We start from the raw sequence: 22,119 nt of genomic DNA, 5'->3' as shown, positions 1-22,119 counted from the left end.
TACTATAACAAGTTTTGTCCGGCTCCAGTGAGGAAGGAGTCGTGGCTTGGTGATGTGCTGATCTGGATGTAATATTTATTATCTGTGTTGTTCGACTCATTATCATGATTGGAATGAATATATTGAAAACTTTACCGTAGAAAACACAACCATCTCCTGGGATCTTTTACTTCAGTGCTTTATTTTTGCCTGCATATATGCAAATACATTTGGTGCTTTGTTTCTACTTACCCAAAAGAAGATGGGAAATGCTAATCATAGAGTAAACATGGAGTATTTGGACAAATCTTCCTCCTCGTAAAGAATAGTTAGTTGCCACACAGCTACTCCTACTCCTGTTTCGTATGCACGACAGTCTAAACAGACGTACGAGCTTTGCTACATCTACGGACAATTACGGGCTGATGGATGTTACGGGATGATTAGTCAGTTTCTTATTGGAGATTAGGGAGGACGCGGGTCCACCTCTGAAAATCACGGGGGCAGTTTTAGCATTGGATAAAATAGGTCCGTAATTTTATGTACAAGTGGTCCGTAAGTCTAGCATTTTTGCAGACGTACCATGCAATCTTCTAGGTCCGGTTAGACAAGGACGAAGCCCATGAAATCCGGGTCCGGTGGCTGACTGGCGACGTAACTATATGGGCGATCGACTAGGCCAGATTAGATTAAGGAAAGCAGGCGACAACGCGCGGATTATGCTAATGGTAGTGGCGCGTACCCTTCCCTCGGCCGGCGCGCCCGCGCGCGAACACGACGACGACGCCGACGGCGAAGGGAAGAAGGAAGCTCGGCGGTTACGCGAGCATGTGGCAGCGTGGCGCGCAGAATCCCGAGACGGCGGTGCCAGCGTCCAGCGGGGGCCTTGTCCACCGCACGTGCATCCCGGCCAGCGGCCGGCCAAAGCGAGCTTTATCGACCCCGGCCGGTCAAACATTCCACCGGACAAAGCCCACTCCCCACTGGTGTTTCTATATTGCTGCTCCTCCATGAACCATGATCGTCGTAGCTGTGCATCTCGTGGCTAGCTATGCTTTCTGGTTCCTCACTTGTATGTTTGCTACTCCTTTCATTCTTAAATATAAGTTTTTTTTAAAGAGAATCACTATTAAACAACGTACAGACGTATACAGACATATTTTAAACTATAAATTCACTTATTTTATTTCGCATGTAGTCCCCTATTAAAATGTCTAACAAAACTTATACTATCTAAGAACGGAGGAAGTGAATATTATTCCAACCATGACAATAATTATGGAACAAAGGGAATAGATGCATGAAATTTTCATGTAGGGTGACATGACGAGCGGTGGCAATGAGGGCTAGCACGCCATGCTGAGCAAAAACCATGCCGGAAAGGGGATGACACTGTGACGGTAGTGAGATGCTATTTTACTGGCAAAGGCAAGGAATGGGGTTGACAGTTCAGGTTAGGCGCGGGGGAGGGGGTGAATTGAGAACATGGGGTCATTGGGTTTTCACGCATGGCCTTGGGTGGCGGCATTACGACTGTGCGAGACGACGACGGGAGGCAGGGGGTGACAACGAGCCGTGTGCAAAAACACTGTCAGCAGTGGGGATGAGAACATGCAAGGCGCATGAAAGGACGGCAATGCATAGGATACGAGGCAGGTATATCAAATATCATACATGTATCAATGTAGTTAATGGACAGAAATTTAACCCATACCTGCACACACGAGTATGAAACTTCACTTGTACCCATATCCAGTGGGTCCCATATCCATTCATTACCTAACGGATAGATCAAATAATACACAAAATTTTGACAACATTTGGTAAAAGAATTTATCTCAAGTCAATAACAGATATATGAGCACATGACAATTATAAAAGTTCAAATTAACAATTGCTAATAACTTGAACACATGTGTGAGGCATAGGTACAGAAATCGTTGAGTCGCCCAACTTCTGTAATGCTACAACCTATGCAAATATGTGAGTGCTCTAGGGGTAATTAAAGTCGACATGTCAGTATAAACGGGTAGTGTATGTGTATATTCGTAAATACAAGGCTAATCAGTGACTACCCACAACTTAACACGTAGGGTACATGTACTATCCATGAATATAGAATTGTCCCCATACTCTGTCTATGTGGATATCCGTGGGTATTCGTATTCATGGTAAAATTGCCACCCTTAAGCATGAATCACAAAAGAAGGTTGCACCTGATCACACGGCCGTTGAATGATGACCTAACGGTTTGAAAGGTCGATTGGTGATGTTTTTCCTTTCCGTTACTGGATAAATATATTGGGTAACGTAGCATAAATTCAAAAAAATTCCTACGCATATTCAGATCTTCCTATGAAGAGACCAGCAACGTGAGAGGGGTGAGTGCATCTTCATACCTTTGAAGATCGCTAAGCGGAAGCGTTCCTAGAACGCGGTTGATGGAGTCGTACTCGCGGCGATTCAGATCGCGGTGTGATTCCGATCTAGTGCCGAACCACGGCACCTCCGCGTTCAACACACGTGCAGCCCGGTGACGTCTCCCGCACCTTGATCCAGCAAGGAGGAGGGAGAGGTTGGGGAAGATCTTCGGCAGCACGACGGCGTGGTGTCGATGGAGAGGCAAGGTCTCCCAGCAGGGCTTCGCCAAGCACCGTGGGAGAGGAGGAAGAAGGGGGGCAGGGCTGCACCAAGGGTGAGGGAAAACCGTGTGCAAAACAGCCCCAAAACCCCCACTATATATAGGAGGAGGGGAGGGGGGTGCCACCCCTAGGGTTCCCACCCTAGGTGGTGTGGCAGCCCCCTAGATGGGAGGTGCGGCGGCCAGGGCAGGGGAAGGGGGTGGCGCACCCCTAGGTGGGCCTTAGGCCCACCAGCGCCTAGGGTTTCCCCCCTCTCCAGCTCCTACGCCTTGGGCCTCCTTGTGGGAGGCGCACCAACCCACTTTGGGCTGGTTGGCCTCCCTTTTTTGGCCCATGCTACCTCTTGGGGCTGGTGGCCCCTCCCGGTGGACCCCCGGGACCATTTACGGTGGTTCTGGTACATTACCGGTGATGCCCGAAACATTTTCGGTGTCCAAAACCATCCATCCTATATATCAATCTTTACCTCCGGACCATTCCGGAGCTCCTCGTGACGTCCGAGATCTCATCCGGGACTCCGAACAACTTTCAGTAACCTCGTATAACAATTCCCTATAACCCTAGCGCTATCGAACCTTAAGTGTGTAGACCCTACGGGTTCGGGGGACACGCAGACATGACCGACACACCTCTCCGGCCAATAACCATAAGCGGGGTCTGGATACCCATGGTGGCTCCCACTTGCTCCACGATGATCTCATCGGATGAACCACGATGTCAAGGATTCAATCAATCACGTATACAATTCCCTTTGTCTGTCGGTATAGAACTTGCCCGAGATTCGATCGTCTGTATACCTATACCTTTTTCAATCTCGTTACCGGTAAGTCACTTTACTCGTTCCGTAGCACGTCATCGTGTGACTAACTCCTTAGTCACATTGAGCTCATGATGATGTTCTACCGAGTGGGCCCAGAGATACCTCTCCGTCACGCGGAGTGACAAATCCCGATGTCGATTCGTACCAACCCAACAGACGCTTTCAGAGGTACCCGTAGTGCACCTTTATAGTCACCCAGTTACGTTGTGACGTTTGATACACCCAAAGCACTCCTACGATATCCGGGAGTTGCACAATCTCATGGTCGAAGGAAAAGACACTTGACATTAGAAAAGCTTTAGCATATGAACAATACGATCTAGTGCTATGCTTAGGATTGGGTCTTGTCACTACAAGGAATATGCTAATACACGACGCTATTTTTTCGTCGCTACATCGTCACGGTTTTTAGTTTACGACGATCTCACGATGAAAAACCAAACGTCAGAAATGAACAACAGCGACGTTTTGATCAAAATCGTCGTAACCTTTACGATGATTCCTCGATCATCGTAACCTTTACGACGATCCTAGATCGTCGTTGGCAATCCAACCCAGTCCTACGTGGCAATATTACGACGAAATCAAAACGTCATGGTTGAAATCAGCCCAACCCATTTCAATTGATCACATGGGCTCGTTTTATTTTTTGGGCTTTTCTTATTAGGCTTCTTTTTGTGCCTTGGCCTATTTACAACCACTTTAGTTTTTTTTCAATTTGTTTTATCATTCTAATTTGGGCCATGGCCTTTTCATGCCCAAATACATTTGATCCAGTTTCAGTTTTGACCTTTTTCATTTTTGAATTCAACAACTTTTTGTTCCAAAACTTGGTTTAATTTCTATTTGTTGGGCCTTTTCAACCCAATTATTTGTCCAGTATTAAATCCAACACTATTTCATATTTAAATCAAGAAAGCTTCAAGTTGAATTAAAATCAAGCATCATATAACATCACATAATACATCTCCCAGGTTTACATAACACAATAACTCATCTCTTGAATACATTTCTTTACACAGGAATATAGCAAGAACGGACAGAATTACACAATAGAACAATGGCACATCTGCTACTATCCCAACAATACAATGGACACCTCCATACAAAGGCTGCCTTGGGCCAAGAATCATGCCATTGAAGTGGTGAGGCACTGATCCCATGACAACAACAGCGACAACACCAACGATCACCTGCATGACATTTCAGATCATTATTACAGTTTTTTTATCTATTTAAGACACTAGCAACAAAGATAGCTTCACATATAATTAAATAGCCTACTGTTACTATCATGTATGTCGAATATGAAAGAGGTAGAAACAATAGTTATGTACATTCATTGCAAACAGACCTGTCCTAGATAGTTTGACAAGGTAGTCAAGCCCAATAGAACAATAATTAACATATAACTATATGTATTCTGCAGATAAGTAGTTTGGAAGAACATGTGCAGAAATCAACATAAGTAGCTTGCAACAAACATTTCCTGCATAGTTTTTTGAAAGAGCAGGGTAAGAGTTTAATAACTTAGAATAGCAGTTCTCCCTACAAATGAACTTATGGCCGACTGCTCCAGGTTATTTATTTCATTTTTTATAACAGTTCTCCCTAGAGATGGTTCTTCGCGTGAAATGTTTGAGCGGGTTACTCATGCGACTGCAACTAACTAGTTTTGCTGCTATGGACAACCACGTGTGTGTTACTGGCTTAACTGAAGTAGTACCAGAAAGTTTTAGTACGAGTATATCATCTGCACAACACTTTCCATCTCTTGGCATAGTTTACAACGGGAAACCGACCTCTTTTCAGACCACCACGGTTAACAACTAATCATAGCACCAAGTAGGAACAGATCTCACCAATAGTACTATGACACAACGACACTTACAATGATGAGGGGATGTGTTGTTTGAGCAGCACGTATCCGAAGAGCACGGCGCGGTCGCGCTCTTTCACCTTGGTCTGGTACTGCACCCTGCACAAGCCAATCGTTCCAATCCCATGGGTTCCTTTCTTGTCAACAACAACACATTTCAGGGATCAGCAACATTTACTTACCTCTAGCCATCGACCCACATCTCGGTGACCAGCGTTTCGCCGGGGTAGACATGCAGCAGGAACCCGCCAAATATGTTCTGCACAGCCGTTGGATCCCCGTTGCAGAACGACTTGATGACCGCCCGGGCCGCGAACCCCAGGGTGCAGAGGCCGTGCAGTATCGGACGGGTGAACCTGCAGAGGGGTTCTCATCACATTCAGAAGATAACCAGAGCTCAAACATAGACAAATTATACATCTGTTCATGTGGAATAACAATTCTCCCTAGAGATGACAGATGGCTATGTGGAGAGGTCTTTATCTCCATCTATACATCTATGTACTTCATATATCTATTGATCTTACATTTTATACTGAAATATACCTCGCACTGGGCAATTATTTATGTTTGATTTTGAAGAAAAAAGTATTCCTATTACTTACTTATTTGTTGAATTTTGGTCCTGCAAAAGGTTCGGAAGCTGGGAAGTATCCTGAGCGTCCCAGAGTCATTCTTAAAGCGACACCCATTTCCTGGGCCTGGTCTTGCTGTACGTGTCATAGGCGATGTTACAGCAGGCAATGTTACCTGGGCCAGGGATTTTTTAATTGCTGCAAACTACAGTTTGGAAATCACTAATCCATACAGGGAAGTTAGATAGCTAGTCAAGATGCAGTAGTTTACGTTCACCGTTCATAGTGTTTTGTTTTTCGTTTTATTTTGAATTCAGGAACGACTAGTAGTGATTATTACTTTTTTCATATTTTTCTCCTCTGTCTAAGTTCTACATTTTTCTCTTTCTCCATTTCAACTTTTTCGCCCTACCTTAATTCTTGGTTTGTCGGTTGACGTGTCGTTAGTTTCCAATACTTGACTCCACCCTGATTGCTATAAAGATACCATCATTTGTTTGACAGACGTCAGTAAAATATGAGCACAACTCCTGCCCCTATGCATAAGTTTGCACAAAGTTATTTTCATTTCTTAGCCCGCGCTGTTTTTCGTTTCAGTTTAAAATAAGTAAATAAATGAACTGGGCGTACAACATTAAACTCCACTCTGCCCCACAAATTAATACTTTCTCTATAATTAAATATACATTGACTAAAGGAAACACATGCATTTGATACTTTTTTATCCCTGAGTTTCATCTCATCTGGCGGTACTGCAGTTTAAGTAAACTGAAACCAAATTAACAGCTACCATTCTTGTATTGAACAAAATTAAGGCACACATATGTATAAGCAGCTCAAGGCTAGCTATGAGCAAACTGCAGATAGATGATATACTTTTAGCTATAGCCACATGTTAAATCATGTTTCCCCCATCCGGAATTAGTTGATGCTCAAACGGATGTATCTAGACGTATTTCAATGCTAGATACATCCGTCTTGGCGTCAACTAATTTCGGACGAAGGGAGTACTTGACAAGAGGGATATATAATTGTGATGTTTTAGAAAGAAAACTTGAGTTCGCTCGAACCAAAGAGTGTGTTAGAACCTTGTTTATTTTGTATCTTTAGCAAAGTGTTAAACCAGGACCTGATGCAAGCACATGACCTGCTGTAGTTTCAGTCATCTACAGTGCTGCAACCTAATAAGCAGCAGGGTAGTAGAGGCATGGTAAGTGGCATCATGTGGTATAGCTTGACATGGGTTCAGACGGTGCACGTCCTGGTACTGCCTGCTGTATCGACAGCATGGCTGTAAAAGGGGTGAGGTGCATTTGTGCAACAACCTAACCCAACTGAAAGAATAGAAAAAAAAGGAAGGCTCCCAAGAAGGAATGCTTGAGATTTTATCTCCGACGAGTTTTTTCAATCTCCGTGTGTATCCATTGGAGTTCACCGTGCAAACAATCTAGTTGGACATTACGTACTGTTGCATGTTGATAGAAATAGAAATCCAAAAGGGGTGCTTCGTTTTTAGTCAAAGTTTAACCATGCACGTAAAAGCTGAACCAAAATGTGATGTGTAGTCATTCATATGTATGTACAATTAATTGCAAGTGCTGATCTAGGGGTAAGAGGGGAAAGAGGGGTAGCTCACCACGTATGCCCGCAAGGCTAGGAGGGGAGGGGGAAGTAGCCATCAGTTATCCCCTCCATGCGCTGGAGGAGAGAGGAGGCAGGTGCGAAGAGGGATGGTGGCCTGCTCCTCCACCTCCTCTGGTAAAGAGGGCTTGTCGGGGACAGACGCGTTGAGGAGGAGGTTTCTTGCTGCTGGTGTCGAGGATGCTCTCAAAGTAGATCTTGAGCGAGGCACTGCAGTGCTTCCTCAACTCTCTCCACAGGGTCCCTGTCTTCCTCCAGCGTCACCACCCCTTGCTCCGGCTCTGGCGAGTTAGGAGCAGCAGCAATTAACAACAGTATAACTTTCTGTTCACCTTGTACATACAACTTTGACATGATAAAAAAATATGCAGTAGAAAATTTCCTTGCTATTTCCAGTGAAAAGAGATCTAAGAGGCCCAAAAACAGGGGTGTTGTACTTCGAAATTGCGACATCTGAATAACTGACTTCAGCAGGTTGTCATTTTTAGGGGAAATCTGGCAAAATTTTAGTCGACATCTTAACAAATGAAATGAGCAAACATTTATGTTTCTGTGCCTTTTTCAGTTCGAGGAGCAGAGCTTTTTTCTTTCGGCGAGAGTTCCAGCTGAACTTGACTGAATCAAAAGAAGCACAGTGGAACGCTTATATTATAAAATGTCAATTAGCGTTTGTCGTGTCTGACTGCCTTCTTGCTTGTGGAGCTAAACAACGATCGGTGACAATTTCAAAGGAACGGGCAGAGATAGAGACAGAGGATAGGAGCAGAGAAGAGAGAAGGTACCCTGCGGCGGGTACTCCGGGTAGAACATGGGCCGCTCCGGGATCACCATGTGCTGCAGCATCTGCACGGCCACCAGAATCGCGCTGAGCGCAACAGAAGCAAGGGAACCGCCGGATAAAAAAGGGAAATTTGGGAGGGAGGGAGAGGAGGGACGGACCTGCGTCATGTTGTTCTGTTTCTTGAGGAGGGAGGTGAGGAGGGGGCGAAGGAGGAGGCACCGGCGAGCGCGAGCGCGGCTAGCAGGCACGACGCGATGCCGCGGCACCTCCCGACGACGACAGCGGCGTCCTGGCATGCGCTGCTCGCCGCGGCCACCCCTCTCAACGAGATGGGTTTCTTGGCGACAGGATGCAGCAGCGCGGGCACCTCCTGCGCCACCGCGGCCGGCTTGGACGCCGCCGCCCCGCCGCATCCAACGAGTGTCCACGCCTCGGTGACCATGGGCACCATACTAATTAGCTTCGTGCGGAGGAGCCGTCAAAGAGGGGCGAGCCATCCATGGCTAGATGCGCCCAGATCGACGACCGCGTACGTACCTTTTCCTCCACTTCGGGGTGGAGCTCGACTGCTTCATGCATCTAAATCGACAGGACGGTGAGACCTTCCTTCGCATCGTGGCGGCGAGACCTTCCTCCGCTTCTGGGCAGAGCTCGATTTGGGGGAGAGGAGTGGAGGAAGAGGATGGGATTCGCCGCCGCCACCACTCAGATCGGGAGAGAAAAGGATAAGGTAGAGGGGGTAGAGATATTAGGGTAGGCTAATGGGGACGAGGGCCAGAAAAATTTGGATGGGCTTCGCGCGTTTAGCTTCATAGGCACGCACGCGCGGGTATTTTGGCCGGCCCAATTGGCTACCCACAGTCGGCTAGATGGATATGTGCGGTGAGGCAGAGGATTTCGTGGATGGATGGATGGATATGTGGGTTGGATAGCTGGATGAATGGATAGATACATGCCACGTCATCGATCCGTGGTACAAACGTTTCCACCAATAGAAATCCAGCTCATGTAATTGTGTTTTCCATTTTTTTTATAACTTCTAATTTTTTTCTACCCTCTTGGATTGACGAATGAGGGAATCGCGGCTTTTTTGACGTTTTAATTGTGTTTGGCCCGTGACATATAATGGACCCACGAGTGACATGTCAACATAGTTAGAACATGTTACGACATTTTTATAATCGTCGTAAAAGTTATGACGTTCTCATCTTATGCGGTTACCACGTTTTTGACTCACATCGTCGTAATTTATATGTAGATTTGATCCCCTCAAACGGTTTACGACAATCTCGGACGAAATCGTCACAGATTTATGACGAATTCATCAACGACGTCTTAAAAAACAACATGTATGAGCATATTTCTTGTAGTGTGTCCATCACATCATTCTCCCAATGATGTGATCCCGTTATCAATGACATCTAATGCCCATGATCAGGAAACCATGATTATCTATCGATCAACGAGCTAGCCAACTAGAGACTTGCTAGGGACACATTGTGATCTATTTATTCACACATGTATTACTATTTCCTGTTAATACAATTACACCATGAACAATAGACAATTATCATGAACAAGGAAATATGATAATAACCATTTTATTATTGCCTCTAGGGCATATTTCCAACAATCTCCCACTTCCACTAGAGTCAATAATGTAGTTACATTGTGATGTATCGAACACCCATAGCATTATGGTGTTGATCATGTTTTGCTCGAGGAAGAGGTTTAATCAACGGGTCTGCGACATTCATATCCGTATGTACTTTACAAATCTCTACTACTCCACTCTGGACATGGTCCTGGATGGAGTTGTAGCGGCGTTTGGTGTGCTTGGTCTTCCGGTGAAACCTGGGCTCCTTGGCTATGGCAATGGCCCCAAGTGTTATCACAGAAGAGCGTCATTGGACCCGACGCGCTTGGAACTACTCCAAGGTCGGTGATGAGCTCCTTCATCCAAATTCCTTCATGAGCCGCTTCGGAAGCAGCTATGTACTCCGCTTCACATGTAGATGCTGCCACGACTTCTTGCTTGCTGCTGCACCAGCTCACTGCCCCACCATTCAAAACATATATGTATCCGGTCTGTGACTTAGAGTCATCCGGATCTGTGTCGAAGCTAGCGTCGACGTAACCCTTTACGACGAGCTCTTCGTTACCTGCAGAAACGAGAAACATCTGCTTAGTCCTCTTCAGGTACTTAAGGATATTCTTGAACGCTGTCCAGTGTTCCATACCGGGATCACTTTGGTACCTCCCTACCAAACTTATGGCAAGGTTTATATCAGGTCTGGTACACAACATGTCATACATTAGAGAGCCTACGGCTGAAGCGTAGGGGACAATACTCATCTGCTCTCTATCTGCTGCCATGGTCGGTGACTGAGTCTTACTCAATCTCATACCTTGCAAAACTGGCAAGAACCCTTTCTTTGAGTTTTCCATATTGAACTTCTTCAATATCTTGTCAAGGTATGTACTTTGCGAAAGACCTATGAGGCATCTCGATCTATCTCTATAGATCTTGATGCCTAATATGTATGCAGCTTCTCCAAGGTCCTTCATTGAAAAACTCTTGTTCAAATAGGCCTTTATACTCTCCAACATCTCTATATTATTCCCCATCAATAATATGTCATCCACATACAGTATGAGGAAAGCTACAGAGCTCCCACCCACTTTCTTGTACAGACAGGCTTCTCCGTAAACCTGTATGAACCCAAACGCTTTAATCACCTCATTAAAGCCAATGTTCCAACTCCGAGATGCTTGCACCAGCCCATAGATGGAGCGCTGGAGGTTGCACAGTTTGTTAGCACCCTTAGGGTCGACAAAACCTTCTGGTTGCATCATATACAACTCTTCCTTAAGGTTCCCGTTAAGGAACGCTGTTTTGACGTCCATTTGCCAAATTTCATAATCATAAAAGGCGGCAATTGCTAACATGATTCTGACTGATTTCAGCTTCGCTACGGGAGAGAAAGTCTCTTCGTAGTCAATTCCTTGAATTTGTCAAAAATCCTTTGCGACAAGTCGAGCTTTATAAACGGTTACATGACCGTTTGCATGAGTCTTCTTCTTGAAGATCCATTTATTTTCTATGGCTCGCCGGTCATCGGGCAAGTCCACCAAAGTCCATACTTTGTTCTCATACATGGATCCTATCTCGGATTTCATAGCTGTTGGGGATATTGCTTATTAAGTGACCCGCCCAATATGGGCCGGGTTACTAGTAAGGCGGTTCATCCTTTGACTCATTTGGGCCTCAGCCTGGGCGGTTTAAGGCCGCAAGATGGTTGTGATTTGTGAAAGGTCTCTGGGTTTTGCAAGACGGCGACTCAGAGGCCGCGGTGGTCACGATTTATAAAGAGGAAGGGACTCTTGTAAACCCTAAAACCTCGACCTCTATATAAAGGCGAGTTTGAAGGGGGATAGGGGGGTTAGACATCATCGAGTGCTAGGTAAGGCGAGTTACGCCTTTCTTGTAACCGAATCCACATCAATACACGCCAAGCAGGACGTAGGCTATTACCTCCACGCGAGGGGCCGAACCTGGGTAACCCGCCGCGTTCCTCCTGTTCAACCCCTTTGAGTCGCCACCAAAGGCGATGGTTCCCATACTAAGTCCTTTCACGAGGACATCTGCCGTGACAAAACCACGACAGTTGGCGCCCACCGTGGGGCCTGCGCACGGTGGAGTTGAGTTCTCAAAGGGAGCCCTACCAGGGTTTGGGAGTTATGCGACGGCGCTCATGACTTGGAGCCGACACGGCATAGCCTACATCGACAACCAGCGATGGGGACCTGAAGCGAATTCTCTCGAATCAGGCTACAGGGTCCCCTTCGGCAAGATCAACGTCTTCATCGGCATGATCGGGTCATCTGTTCCTGAGCCGGACATCTCCTCCGACATCGTCGAGCCGGCCAGGTACGTTCATCCAGTCATAACACGGAATCTGACCCACCCGGTCTTTGTGGGTTTCACGCAGGGGTCGGAGGAGCCAGAGCACGCGGCGGCCCAGGAGGTTACCCCCATCAATTCTGACGACGAATCATCCATGGGCGATTCAGATTCCATCCAGTCCCTCCACGGAGACGGTCTCGGAGGCTTGTCATTGGCCATGGATCCGGAAATCTTCGATCGAACCCGCCGCCAGATCGCCATCTACATGGCCGGGGCGACTCAACCCGCACAGAACCCCGCTGGAGGCGATGGGACCGGCGGGACATCCAGAAGTGCGTCAGCAGTCCTGGTGGATTTAGCGGCGGAAATCACAAGACTAACGTCAACCCCCCTCACGCCAGAGAACCAAGAAGAGATAAACGCGGAGTTAGCAAAGCTGAGGGGGGCGGTGGCAAAGGCCCATCAGGATGCTGAGACGGAGTCCGCCAGGATGGAAACTCGACAAGCCCAGATTGCGGCCGAAAGGATGCGATTGAACACCGACAACTGGCGGCTTGAAAGACAGCAGCACGCGTCCGACGCCGTCCATCAGCGGAGACACCAGGGTCGCCTGCCCCATGATCTCAATCCGACTCGCCTGTTCGACACTCCCCAAATGCCCGGGATGGGAGCCGCCCCAGCAGGAGGGCTGGGCCGCCCTCCTAACCCGCCGATTCAGCCGACTGAGGGTCAAATTCCTCGTTTCCGTACCCCTCGAGGCCACTTCTCTAACCCGGTGGATAACGTGCTTGCCGCAACTCGCCATCTGGAGTCTCTTCCGATCCACGGCAACACCCCAGCTGAGATCGAAGCAAGGAACGCCATCGAGATGTTGAAAACGGCGGTGGTCCAAAACACGCAGTTCTCACACAACCCCGAGCGATTGCACTCCCCCCCCCAGGCGAGCTATACCAGGGGTAGGCCGGAGGATCAGCCAGCCGTAAACAGTGCCCCGCGACACTTCCCGCAGGACAACCCGCCCGAGCGGAACCCGCCGGGCAGAGGTCCACCCAACATTCAAGAGGCTCAGACTCCTCCCGCGGGGACCGGAGGGCGAGTTGGGGTGCCCTGCTTGTCCCTGGCCCTTCGAAACGAAAGAATGCCCAAGGATTTCAAAGGACCAAGAAAGGTGCCTAATTACACACCAGATCTCGAACCAACATCTTGGATCGAGGGCTATGAGATCGCCATGGACATGCTCGACGTAAACGAGGCGGTTTGCGCCAGATATTTCACCATGATGCTCGAGGGATCGGCGCGCACTTGGTTGAAAAACTTACCCCCAATTCTATCCAGTCCTGGGCCGAGCTGAAGGAGCGTTTCATCAAAAACTTCCGGGGAACCTGTAAACGGCCGATGACGATCGTCGACTTGCAACACTGCGTACAATGCCCGGATGAGTCGGCGCACCATTGGTCGCGGCGAGTCGTGGAAATTATCCATTCATCGGATGGCATCACGGCAGCGCAAGCTGTGCTTATCCTCGAGCACAACTGCCACTATGAACCGCTGGTCCAGAAATTGGGGCGACTCAAACGGAAAGTTCAGGATATGGGCGAGCTGATGGATACCCTCACTAGGTACGCCGAGGCCGATGATACCAAGGATCCCGGCGAGGATGGTAAGAGTAACTCGCCCAAGAAGGGCGATTCAACCAAAAACCACACCCGCCTCCAAGGCCGCAATCGTCACAACCAGGGGGCCAACGGCAAGCGTAGGCCACAGGAGGAGCCCTCGGATCTGGTTGCCAACACCAACGCCAATGACGGCAAAAAGAAGAATCGAGGCTTCAGTGGGAAAAGGCCGCGTAATTACGAAGAGCTACTCAAAGGCCCTTGCCCGCACCACGCCACGGCCGACGGCCCGGCGGGCCACTCTTGGGAGAACTGTTTCGTGATGCGAGAATTTCGGCCCGAGGCAATCAAGAAGAGCCAAAACGAAGATCCGAACCGTCGCCAGGACCAACTCGCCGCGCCCAATCAAAGGCACAACCCCTTCGACGGTTTTCCCGAACAAGAGGCACAGGGGGGCCCGCAGCCAGGCGGCGGCCAGTACCCGGTGCACCACCAACGGCGGTACAACCCGCTGGGAGTTTTCCAGCAGCCGCCCCCACAGGGGGCTCCGCAGGACCAGGATGACCATGGGGGCTTCCACAACAATCCTAAACAGCTAAGTAATGGGCAGTACCATGTTTTCACCACTAATGCTTGTAGGCGTGATAAAAAGGTAAATCACCGGGCGTACAGCGTAATTGAGCCGGCAGTTCCCAGATATCTCCACTGGTCCGAACAGACCATAACATGGAGCAGAGAGGATCACCCGCCGAGAATAGATAACCCGGGCGACTTGGCATTAGTCGTGGCTCCCCAAGTGGGGGGCTACACTCTATCGAAAGTACTAATGGATGGCAGCAGCAGCATTAATATCCTATACTTCGACACCTTCCGGAGGATGAATCTATTAGAGAAAGACTTGATGCCTTCAACCACGGTCTTCCACGGCATCGTCCCGGGAAAATCGGCTTATCCCATAGGCCGGGTCAGGCTCTCAGTAGCGTTTGGAACTGCGCAGAATTACAGGTCGGAGTCTCTGGTCTTCGAGGTGGTCAAACTAAAAAGCCCGTACCATGCGCTGTTCGGGCGACCGGCTTACGCTCGCTTCATGGCCCGCCCGTGCTACGTCTACCTCAAGCTCAAAATGCCTGGTCCTAAAGGGCCCATCACGATTGACGGAGATAGAAGAATTGCAAAGGAGTGTGAGGAAGGAGACGCAGCCTATGCGGAAGTCGCCTGCGCGGCGGAAGAGCTCAAAAACCATCGGTCCAATGTTGACCCGGCAGACATGTCACCGCTCAAGAAGCCGACTACAGATTCCGAGTCGCCCCTCAAGTTCAAACCAACGGATGACACGAAGACAGTCGACTTCGTCCCTGGCGATTCATCCAAGCAGTTTACCATTGGAACGGGTCTGGACCCCAAATAGGAAAGCGCGCTCATCGAATTCATCCGTGAGAATCGGGACATCTTCGCATGGAAGCCCTCTGACATGCCGGGTGTACCGAGAGAATTCGCTGAGCACCATCTTAATATTGACCCAAAATGCAAAACTGTCCAACAATACCTTCGCAGGTTTAACGAGGAGCGACGGAAGGCGATTGGAGAGGAAGTCGCCCATCTTTTAGCTGCCGGGTTCATCGTGGAAGTCTTTCACCCCAAATGGCTAGCTAACCCGGTGTTAGTACTCAAGAAGAATGGCACGTTCCGTATGTGTATTGACTATACGGACCTCAACAGAGCTTGTCCCAAGGATCCTTTCGCTCTTCCCCGCATCGACCAAATCATTGACTCGGTGGCGGGGTGCGAACGATTGTGCTTTTTGGACGCCTATTCAGGTTATCATCAGATCAAAATGGCTGTGGAAGATCAGGAAAAGACCGCCTTCATAACCCCCTTCGGGGCCTTTTGCTATGTGTCCATGCCGTTCGGGCTCAAGAGCGCAGGGGCGACTTACCAACGCTGCATCCAGAATTGTCTTCATAACCAAATTGGCCGCAACGGCCATGCCTATGTTGACGACATTGTGATCAAGACCCTCCGGGAGGAGACACTTCTGGAAGATCTTAAGGAAACCTTTGATAATTTATGGGTATATCAGATGAAGCTAAATCCTACCAAGTGCGTTTTCGGCATACCTGCGGGAAAACTACTAGGTTTCTTGGTATCGGAGCGCGGCATCGAGGCTAACCCGGACAAAATTGAAGCAGTTACTTCCCTCGGCAAGCCGACGAATGTTAATCAAGTTCAGCGATTGGCGGGTCGTATTGCGGCTCTCAGTCGTTTCGTGAGCCGCCTCGGAGAAAAGGCGATTCCTCTTTATCAATTGTTGAGAAAGTCCGACCGATTCGTATGGACAGAGGAGGCTGACGAGGCATTTCAGGCCTTGAAACATCAATTGGTTAACCCGCCGGTCCTGGCGGCCCCGCCTAAAAAGGAGCCTATGCTCCTGTATATCGCCGCGAATTCCAAAGCGGTCAGCGTGGCTGTGGTCGTCGAAAGAAAGGAGGAAGGAAAGGAATACCCGGTGCAACGCCCGATGTACTTTATCAGTGAGGTGTTAACTCTTTCCAAACAGCGATACCCACATTGGCAGAAACTGGTCTATGGGGTGTTCATGGTGAGTCGAAAGCTTAAACATTATTTCCAGGAACACCCGATCACCGTGGTCAGTTCCGCGCCCCTCGGTGACGTCATCCAAAACCGCGAGGCAACAGGGCGAATCGCCAAATGGGCAATAGAACTTGGGTCGCATCACATACAATATACCCCCCGCACGGCCATCAAGTCCCAGGCACTAGTTGATTTCGTCAACGATTGGACGGAGCTTCAGGCTCCGGAAGATCGGCCTGACCTTACCTATTGGACTATTTATTTTGATGGATCCAGGCAGTTGGAGGGCTCGGGGGCGGGTGTGGTGTTGATATCCCCTCAGGGAGATAAGTTCTGCTACGTTCTCCGGCTCATGTTCCCTTGCACAAATAATGCGGCAGAATATGAAGCTCTGCTTCACGGTTTGCGACTGGCAAAAGAGATGAACCTAACCCGAGTCAGATGCTTTGGGGATTCAGATTTGGTGGCGCAACAGGTTTCGGGCACCTGGGATTCTCGAGATCCTATGATGGCGGCTTACAGGCGAGCTGTATCTGACGTGGCGCGCTATTTTCATGGGTACCAGGTTGATCATGTTGATCGGCGACTAAACGAAGCAGCTGATGCCCTCTCGCGACTCGGCTCACACAGAAAACCGGTCCCCCCTAATGTGTTCTTGGATGTCTTGCATAAACCGTCTGCGACTGTACCCACGGAGGAGGAATTGGCGATACCAGATCCCGAGTCTCAGCTTGTGGCGGCTCTCCATGTCACTCCGGATTAGGCTCTTCCTTATCCGGCTTATCTCGCTCAAGGCGAGTTACCCACTGATGAAGTTTTGGCTCGCCAGATTGTTCGGCGTAGCAAGTCCATGGTCATCATTAATGGCGAGCTATATAAACGAAGTGCTTCAGGGGTCTTTCAGCGGTGCGTCTCTTCCGAGGAAGGATGCATAATCCTAAATGACATCCATTCTGGAGATTGCGGGCATCACGCCGGGTCACGTTCTTTGGTATCAAAAGCCTTTCGACATGGTTTCTTCTGGTTGACGGCTCACGCAGATGCAGAAGATATAGTACGTCGGTGTGAGGGGTGCCAATGATATGGGAGACAGGCTCATGTGCCGGCTCAAGAATTGAGGATGATTCCCATTACTTGGCCTTTCGCGGTCTGGGGGCTGGACATGGTCGGTCCCTTTAAGATGTCCTCCAACAAGAAAACTCACTTATTGGTGGCGGTTGATAAGTTCACTAAATGGATTGAGGCGGAACCTGTTGGGGCTTGCGATGCGGAGACTGCGGTCAAATTTCTGAAAAAGCTGATTTTCCGTTTTGGATATCCACACAGTATTATCACGGACAATGGTACTAACTTGTCCCAAGGAGCGATGCTGGATTTTTGTCACCGTGAACATATCCGGCTTGATATTTCTGCAGTTGCTCACCCGCAGTCAAACGGGCAAGCAGAGCGGGCGAATCAGGAAGTCCTACGAGGGATTAAACCTCGCCTCATGGTTCCCCTGGAAAGAACTCCAGGGTGTTGGGTTGAGGAACTACCTTCGGTATTATGGAGCATCCGGACCACCCCGAATCGATCCACGGGGTTCACGCTTTTCTTTTTGGTCTATGGAGCAGAAGCTGTCCTTCCTACTGACATAAGACATGATTCTCTTAGAGTCGCCGCATATGTGGAGTAAGATAATGAGTTGGCGCGTCAGGATTCCTTGGATGCCTTGGAAGAGGCGCGTGACTTAGCGGCGGCTCGTTCTGCTATCTATCAGCAAGATCTGCGGCGTTATCATAGTCGCCGGGTTAAGAGTCGGGCTTTCCAGGAGGGCGACTTGGTACTTCGTCTGATACAAGATCGGGCAGGCATGCACAAGCTCTCGCTCCCTTGGGAAGGGCCTTTCATCGTCAGCAAGAACCTCCGCAATGGCTCTTACTACTTGATGGATCTTCGGCCTGATCGACCGACTACGGAGGTTGAGTCAACTCGCCCTTGGAATATTGCCCATTTGCGGCCTTACTACACTTGAGTTCTTAAAAACTCGATGCTTTGTAAGTTTTTCAGTTTCATTATGAAGTAATAAAATTTTCCCCGACTTGGGGGCTTCTTCCTTAAAAAAGAGCAATTTGTGTCATCCTATCGCGACCTTATGAGCCGACAGAACATGCATTTAGGGTGGGTGCACGAGCTTTCTGACTCGCCTCCCCCTGTCGCGACCGTATGAGCCGACGAAACCTGCATTAAGGGTGGGTGCACGAGCTTTCTGACTCGCCTCCCCCTGTCGCGACCGTATGAGCCGACGAAACCTGCATTAAGGGTGGGTGCACGAGCTTTCTGACTCGCCTCCCCCTGTCGCGACCGTATGAGCCGAAGAAACCTGCATTAAGGGTGGGTGCACGAGCTTTCTGACTCGCCTCCCCCTGTCGCGACCGTATGAGCCGACGAAACCTGCATTAAGGGTGGGTGCACGAGCTTTCTGACTCGCCTCCCCCTGTCGCGACCGTATGAGCCGACGAAACCTGCATTAGGGGTGGGTGCACGAGCTTTCTGACTCGCCTCCCCCTGTCGCGACCGTATGAGCCGACGAAACCTGCATTAGGGGTGGGTGCACGAGCTTTCTGACTCGCCTCCCCCTGTCGCGACCGTATGAGCCGACGAAACCTGCATTACTGGTGTTAAGGTTTGAACTTGGAGGTTTTTTCTATCCTCTGCATGTTTTTTGAAACTACTTGCAGTGTCTTTTATGTTCCCAGATGATATGTTCAGAGGTCTGTCCTTGGCGGATTAAGCATTGCAGAAGATTTTTATAAAGGCGGATCAAATATTTCAAACCGCTTCAAAAGCGGTATGAGGTTGTCTTTTTTGGCAGAAGGGGTCATCAAAAGATAGTATTAACTATTACATGGTTCACGGGCCAAATTCGAGAAAGGTCTACTTCCCTAAATTCTGGCGCGAGCTTTGACCGGCTTCGATTTGTAAATCGCCCAAGACCCAATTGCACTTGGACAAAGAAGCAAAATCATCTTCATCGGTCAAGATGGATGCCAGGTCTGCTTCCCAGTCGAAGGGGTTCTTGGGTCGCCGAGGGATTAGGGTGGTCACCACGAAGGTTGGCGGGCTGATTTTCTTATTCTTACCATCATAAGCCGCCTGATATTTTGTTAAGTCAAGGCTGGCGGCGAGTTGAGTTGCGGCCAGCCGAGAATCTTTGACAACCTTCTGGTAGTCTTCTTCCACGAACTCCGAGCCGTCATCTTTAAGCTGAGGGAAGCCAGCAACTACTTCTTCCAAATTAATTTCCGGAGCGTACGCCAAGCAGCGACTCAGAGCCGTCAGGACACCCTTCCGGGCGGCTGACCGGGTTAACTCGCCGATCTGGGGAGGAAGTGTGGATAGATATCCAAGCACCTTCTTGATGGAAGTGATGGGCTCTTTTGCACCTATTACGGCTTTGACGGTCAGCACACTGCCTGTGTACAGCTGTTCCGTCAGTGTATAGATCGCCTTCAGCATCAACACGCAGTCGTCTTGCAGATTGGCGACTCTCGAGCCTGGGATTTGATAACCGGTAAGTTAACATTAAGGAATTTGCCCGAGGAAGAGGATAAGGTTGGAGAGTTAGGTAAAGCTTACCAAAGATGGCTTGTGTCATGTTGGAGATATGGCGCTTTAAGCCGGATAGCTCCTATTGGACAGTCGCCAGATTTGCTTCTGCTTTTTCGACTCTCTTCAAAACCGCGCTTTGGTCAGCCTGAGTTCTTTCTAACTCGGCTTTGAGCTTTTCCAGTTCAACCAGAGCCAACTTATATTTGTCTTCCGACTGAGTTCGGGCATCTTGTTGATCAGACAAGTTTCTCCTTAAGTCGCCCAGGGCCAGTTCGGTCTGGGCAAGGCTTTCCTGTTCAAAATTTAAAACAAAGACAAGTCTCATCAATATTGCAAGGCAATACCCCTGACACTTGGGGGCTAATGTATAATTCTCAAGAAAGATTATACAGATATCAAGACCCGGCTCATCCTTTTACTGGTGAGTCGGCCCATTGGGGGTTAATGGAGATAGTATAGAGTATAAAAGTTTACCTCATGCTTGTTATTTAACATCTTTAGCAGATTCTTTTCCATCTCATAACTCGCTTCCAGGCGACTTGCGAAGCCAGAACAGAGTTCTTTAAACTCCAGACCTGCATAGTCAGAAAGTTTCGCCTTGGAAGGCCCAGACTCGGGAATTGATGGAGAAAGGGATGCTATATGTTTGGAGAGGATTGTCGCTGCCGGCTTGGAGAAACCAGAACCAGTAATGACTACAGCATCTGGGTCATCAGCTGTCGCCATTACGATCGGTGATCTAGGGACATCCGTTGATCCTTTGGGCGACTCAGGAAGGTCCGCTTGAATTGTCGGCTCGTCTTGACTCGGATCTTCTTGAGTCGGAGTAGCTTTCCTTGGAAGCTCAAAAGCGGCGTCAGGGATTGATCCACTGGTCTTCCTCTTTTTGGCTTGTGCCCTAACGAAAGAGATAGGTGTGTTAAAAAATTAAAAAGAGTGCTATTCTCAAGGATCAGGGCAAGAAACTTACCCCGGGACTCGGATCATTGGTGGAAGGGTCGACATCACTGAGTCGCCAGAGGTACGGGGAGAATCCTGCAGAATTTATACATCGATAATACAGGCGGGTTATGACTGTGACCCAAAAGCAGCACGAACAATGGTTGCTCAAATAAAAAAAAGGAGGTACCTCGCTTGGTTTTCTTTTGTTCGTTGTTGGCAAGCCAGGTATTAGATCGCCGGAGTGACTTCGCGTTTTCCGGTTCGAGGCGTGCTGTGTTCTCTTCAATAAGAAATTTGGGTCCAAATGGGCATCTGGATGTGAGAAGGGGACTTTCCCACATATTCGCCGAGCCGGCTTAGGCGAGGAAGGAGATGAATCGGAGGAGACGGAAATTACCTCGACGGAGTCCTCTTGGCTTCCGTTATCTTCATTCTGTTACAAGAGGAGTGAGAGATATAAATAAAAGTTAAAAGGTGATAGGTTGCGAGTGAAAAAGAGGACGGATTGGTACCTCTGAGAGTGCGTCGCCAGCTTGAGATTCGTCGACTTCAGATGGCTCGGCCGCAGTAGATTTACCTTTGCCCTTGTTTTTCTTGGAAGGCGGCTTAGCACTCTTCATGGCTTGTTTCTTAGGTCTCCTAGACCAGAACTTGTCGCCTTTCTGGAAAGGAATATGGCATGAAGTCATGATGGCAGTAAAACAGATGGAATAAAAGTTGAGGGCGAGTTAGCTTTGGTTACCTTGGGTGCCGAGTTAATCTTGCAGAAGGGCTTAAGGCCGATTTGGCCGCATTTTGCTGCAGGTTCACCGGTCAGCTTCCTGATGATGGCGACGATGTCTTTTTCCGTTAATGCTGTGTGGAAGTAGCATTGGGGATGATCCAGAGTGCCGTCAATTTCGCACATCAGACCATCTCGGCGGCTCAGAGGAAGGATCCGCCATTCGACCCAGCAGCGGATCAGGTCAACCCCAGTGAGACCGTTGTTCATCAAGGATCTCAGTTCGGACAGAATTGGGATGAAGTCCGACTCTTCTTCCTCGGTGAGCTTCTCAGGGAGCTTAAAATTGACCGTAAGGCGGGTTGGCCTGTAGCCCAGAAGTTTGTTCTCGCCAGCAGGGGATGTTTCTTTGCAATAAAACCAAGATTCACCCCAG

At 48.8% G+C, this 22,119-nt stretch overlaps 1 protein-coding gene across 4 annotated transcripts; it reads right to left on the bottom strand.

Annotated features, from left to right (window-relative positions):
• Window positions 1–4,345: 4,345 nt before the first annotated feature.
• LOC123410205 lies at window positions 4,346–9,075 on the bottom strand. 4 transcript variants are annotated; one of them, XR_006613003.1, is made up of 7 exons: window positions 8,855–9,040; window positions 8,476–8,747; window positions 8,319–8,379; window positions 7,532–7,817; window positions 5,503–5,676; window positions 5,333–5,419; window positions 4,346–4,634 (listed from the first exon to the last, which is right to left on the bottom strand). XR_006613003.1 is itself a non-coding variant. In XM_045103104.1 (4 exons), exons 1-3 carry the CDS (start codon window positions 8,728–8,730, stop codon window positions 7,723–7,725), a joined length of 411 nt encoding a protein of 136 aa, XP_044959039.1. In that variant the 5' UTR covers window positions 8,731–9,075; the 3' UTR covers window positions 4,346–4,634; window positions 7,532–7,722. The 4 variants fall into 4 exon arrangements, 1 of the variants encoding a protein (XP_044959039.1); XR_006613002.1 differs by having other exon boundaries at window positions 8,476–9,075; XM_045103104.1 differs by lacking the exons at window positions 5,333–5,419; window positions 5,503–5,676 and having other exon boundaries at window positions 8,476–9,075.
• Between the last annotated feature and the right edge of the window lie 13,044 nt (window positions 9,076–22,119).

The sequence above is a fragment of the Hordeum vulgare genome, chromosome 7H (assembly GCF_904849725.1).
Source record: "Hordeum vulgare subsp. vulgare chromosome 7H, MorexV3_pseudomolecules_assembly, whole genome shotgun sequence".
NCBI lineage: Eukaryota > Viridiplantae > Streptophyta > Magnoliopsida > Poales > Poaceae > Hordeum > Hordeum vulgare.
This window is presented reverse-complemented; position numbering and strand designations above follow the sequence as displayed.

What these genes read in the sequence shown, in the direction of transcription:
- LOC123410205 (XM_045103104.1), bottom strand. Translation starts at nt 8,730, where the DNA reads ATGCGGCGGGGCGGCGGCGTCCAAGCCGGCCGCGGTGGCGCAGGAGGT. An exon ending in AACAGAACAACATGACGCAG is followed by an intron (nt 8,380 to 8,475) that starts GTCCGTCCCTCC and finishes GTGGCCGTGCAG; the next exon opens with ATGCTGCAGCACATGGTGAT. An exon ending in CCCGGAGTACCCGCCGCAGG is followed by an intron (nt 7,818 to 8,318) that starts GTACCTTCTCTC and finishes CTAACTCGCCAG; the next exon opens with AGCCGGAGCAAGGGGTGGTG.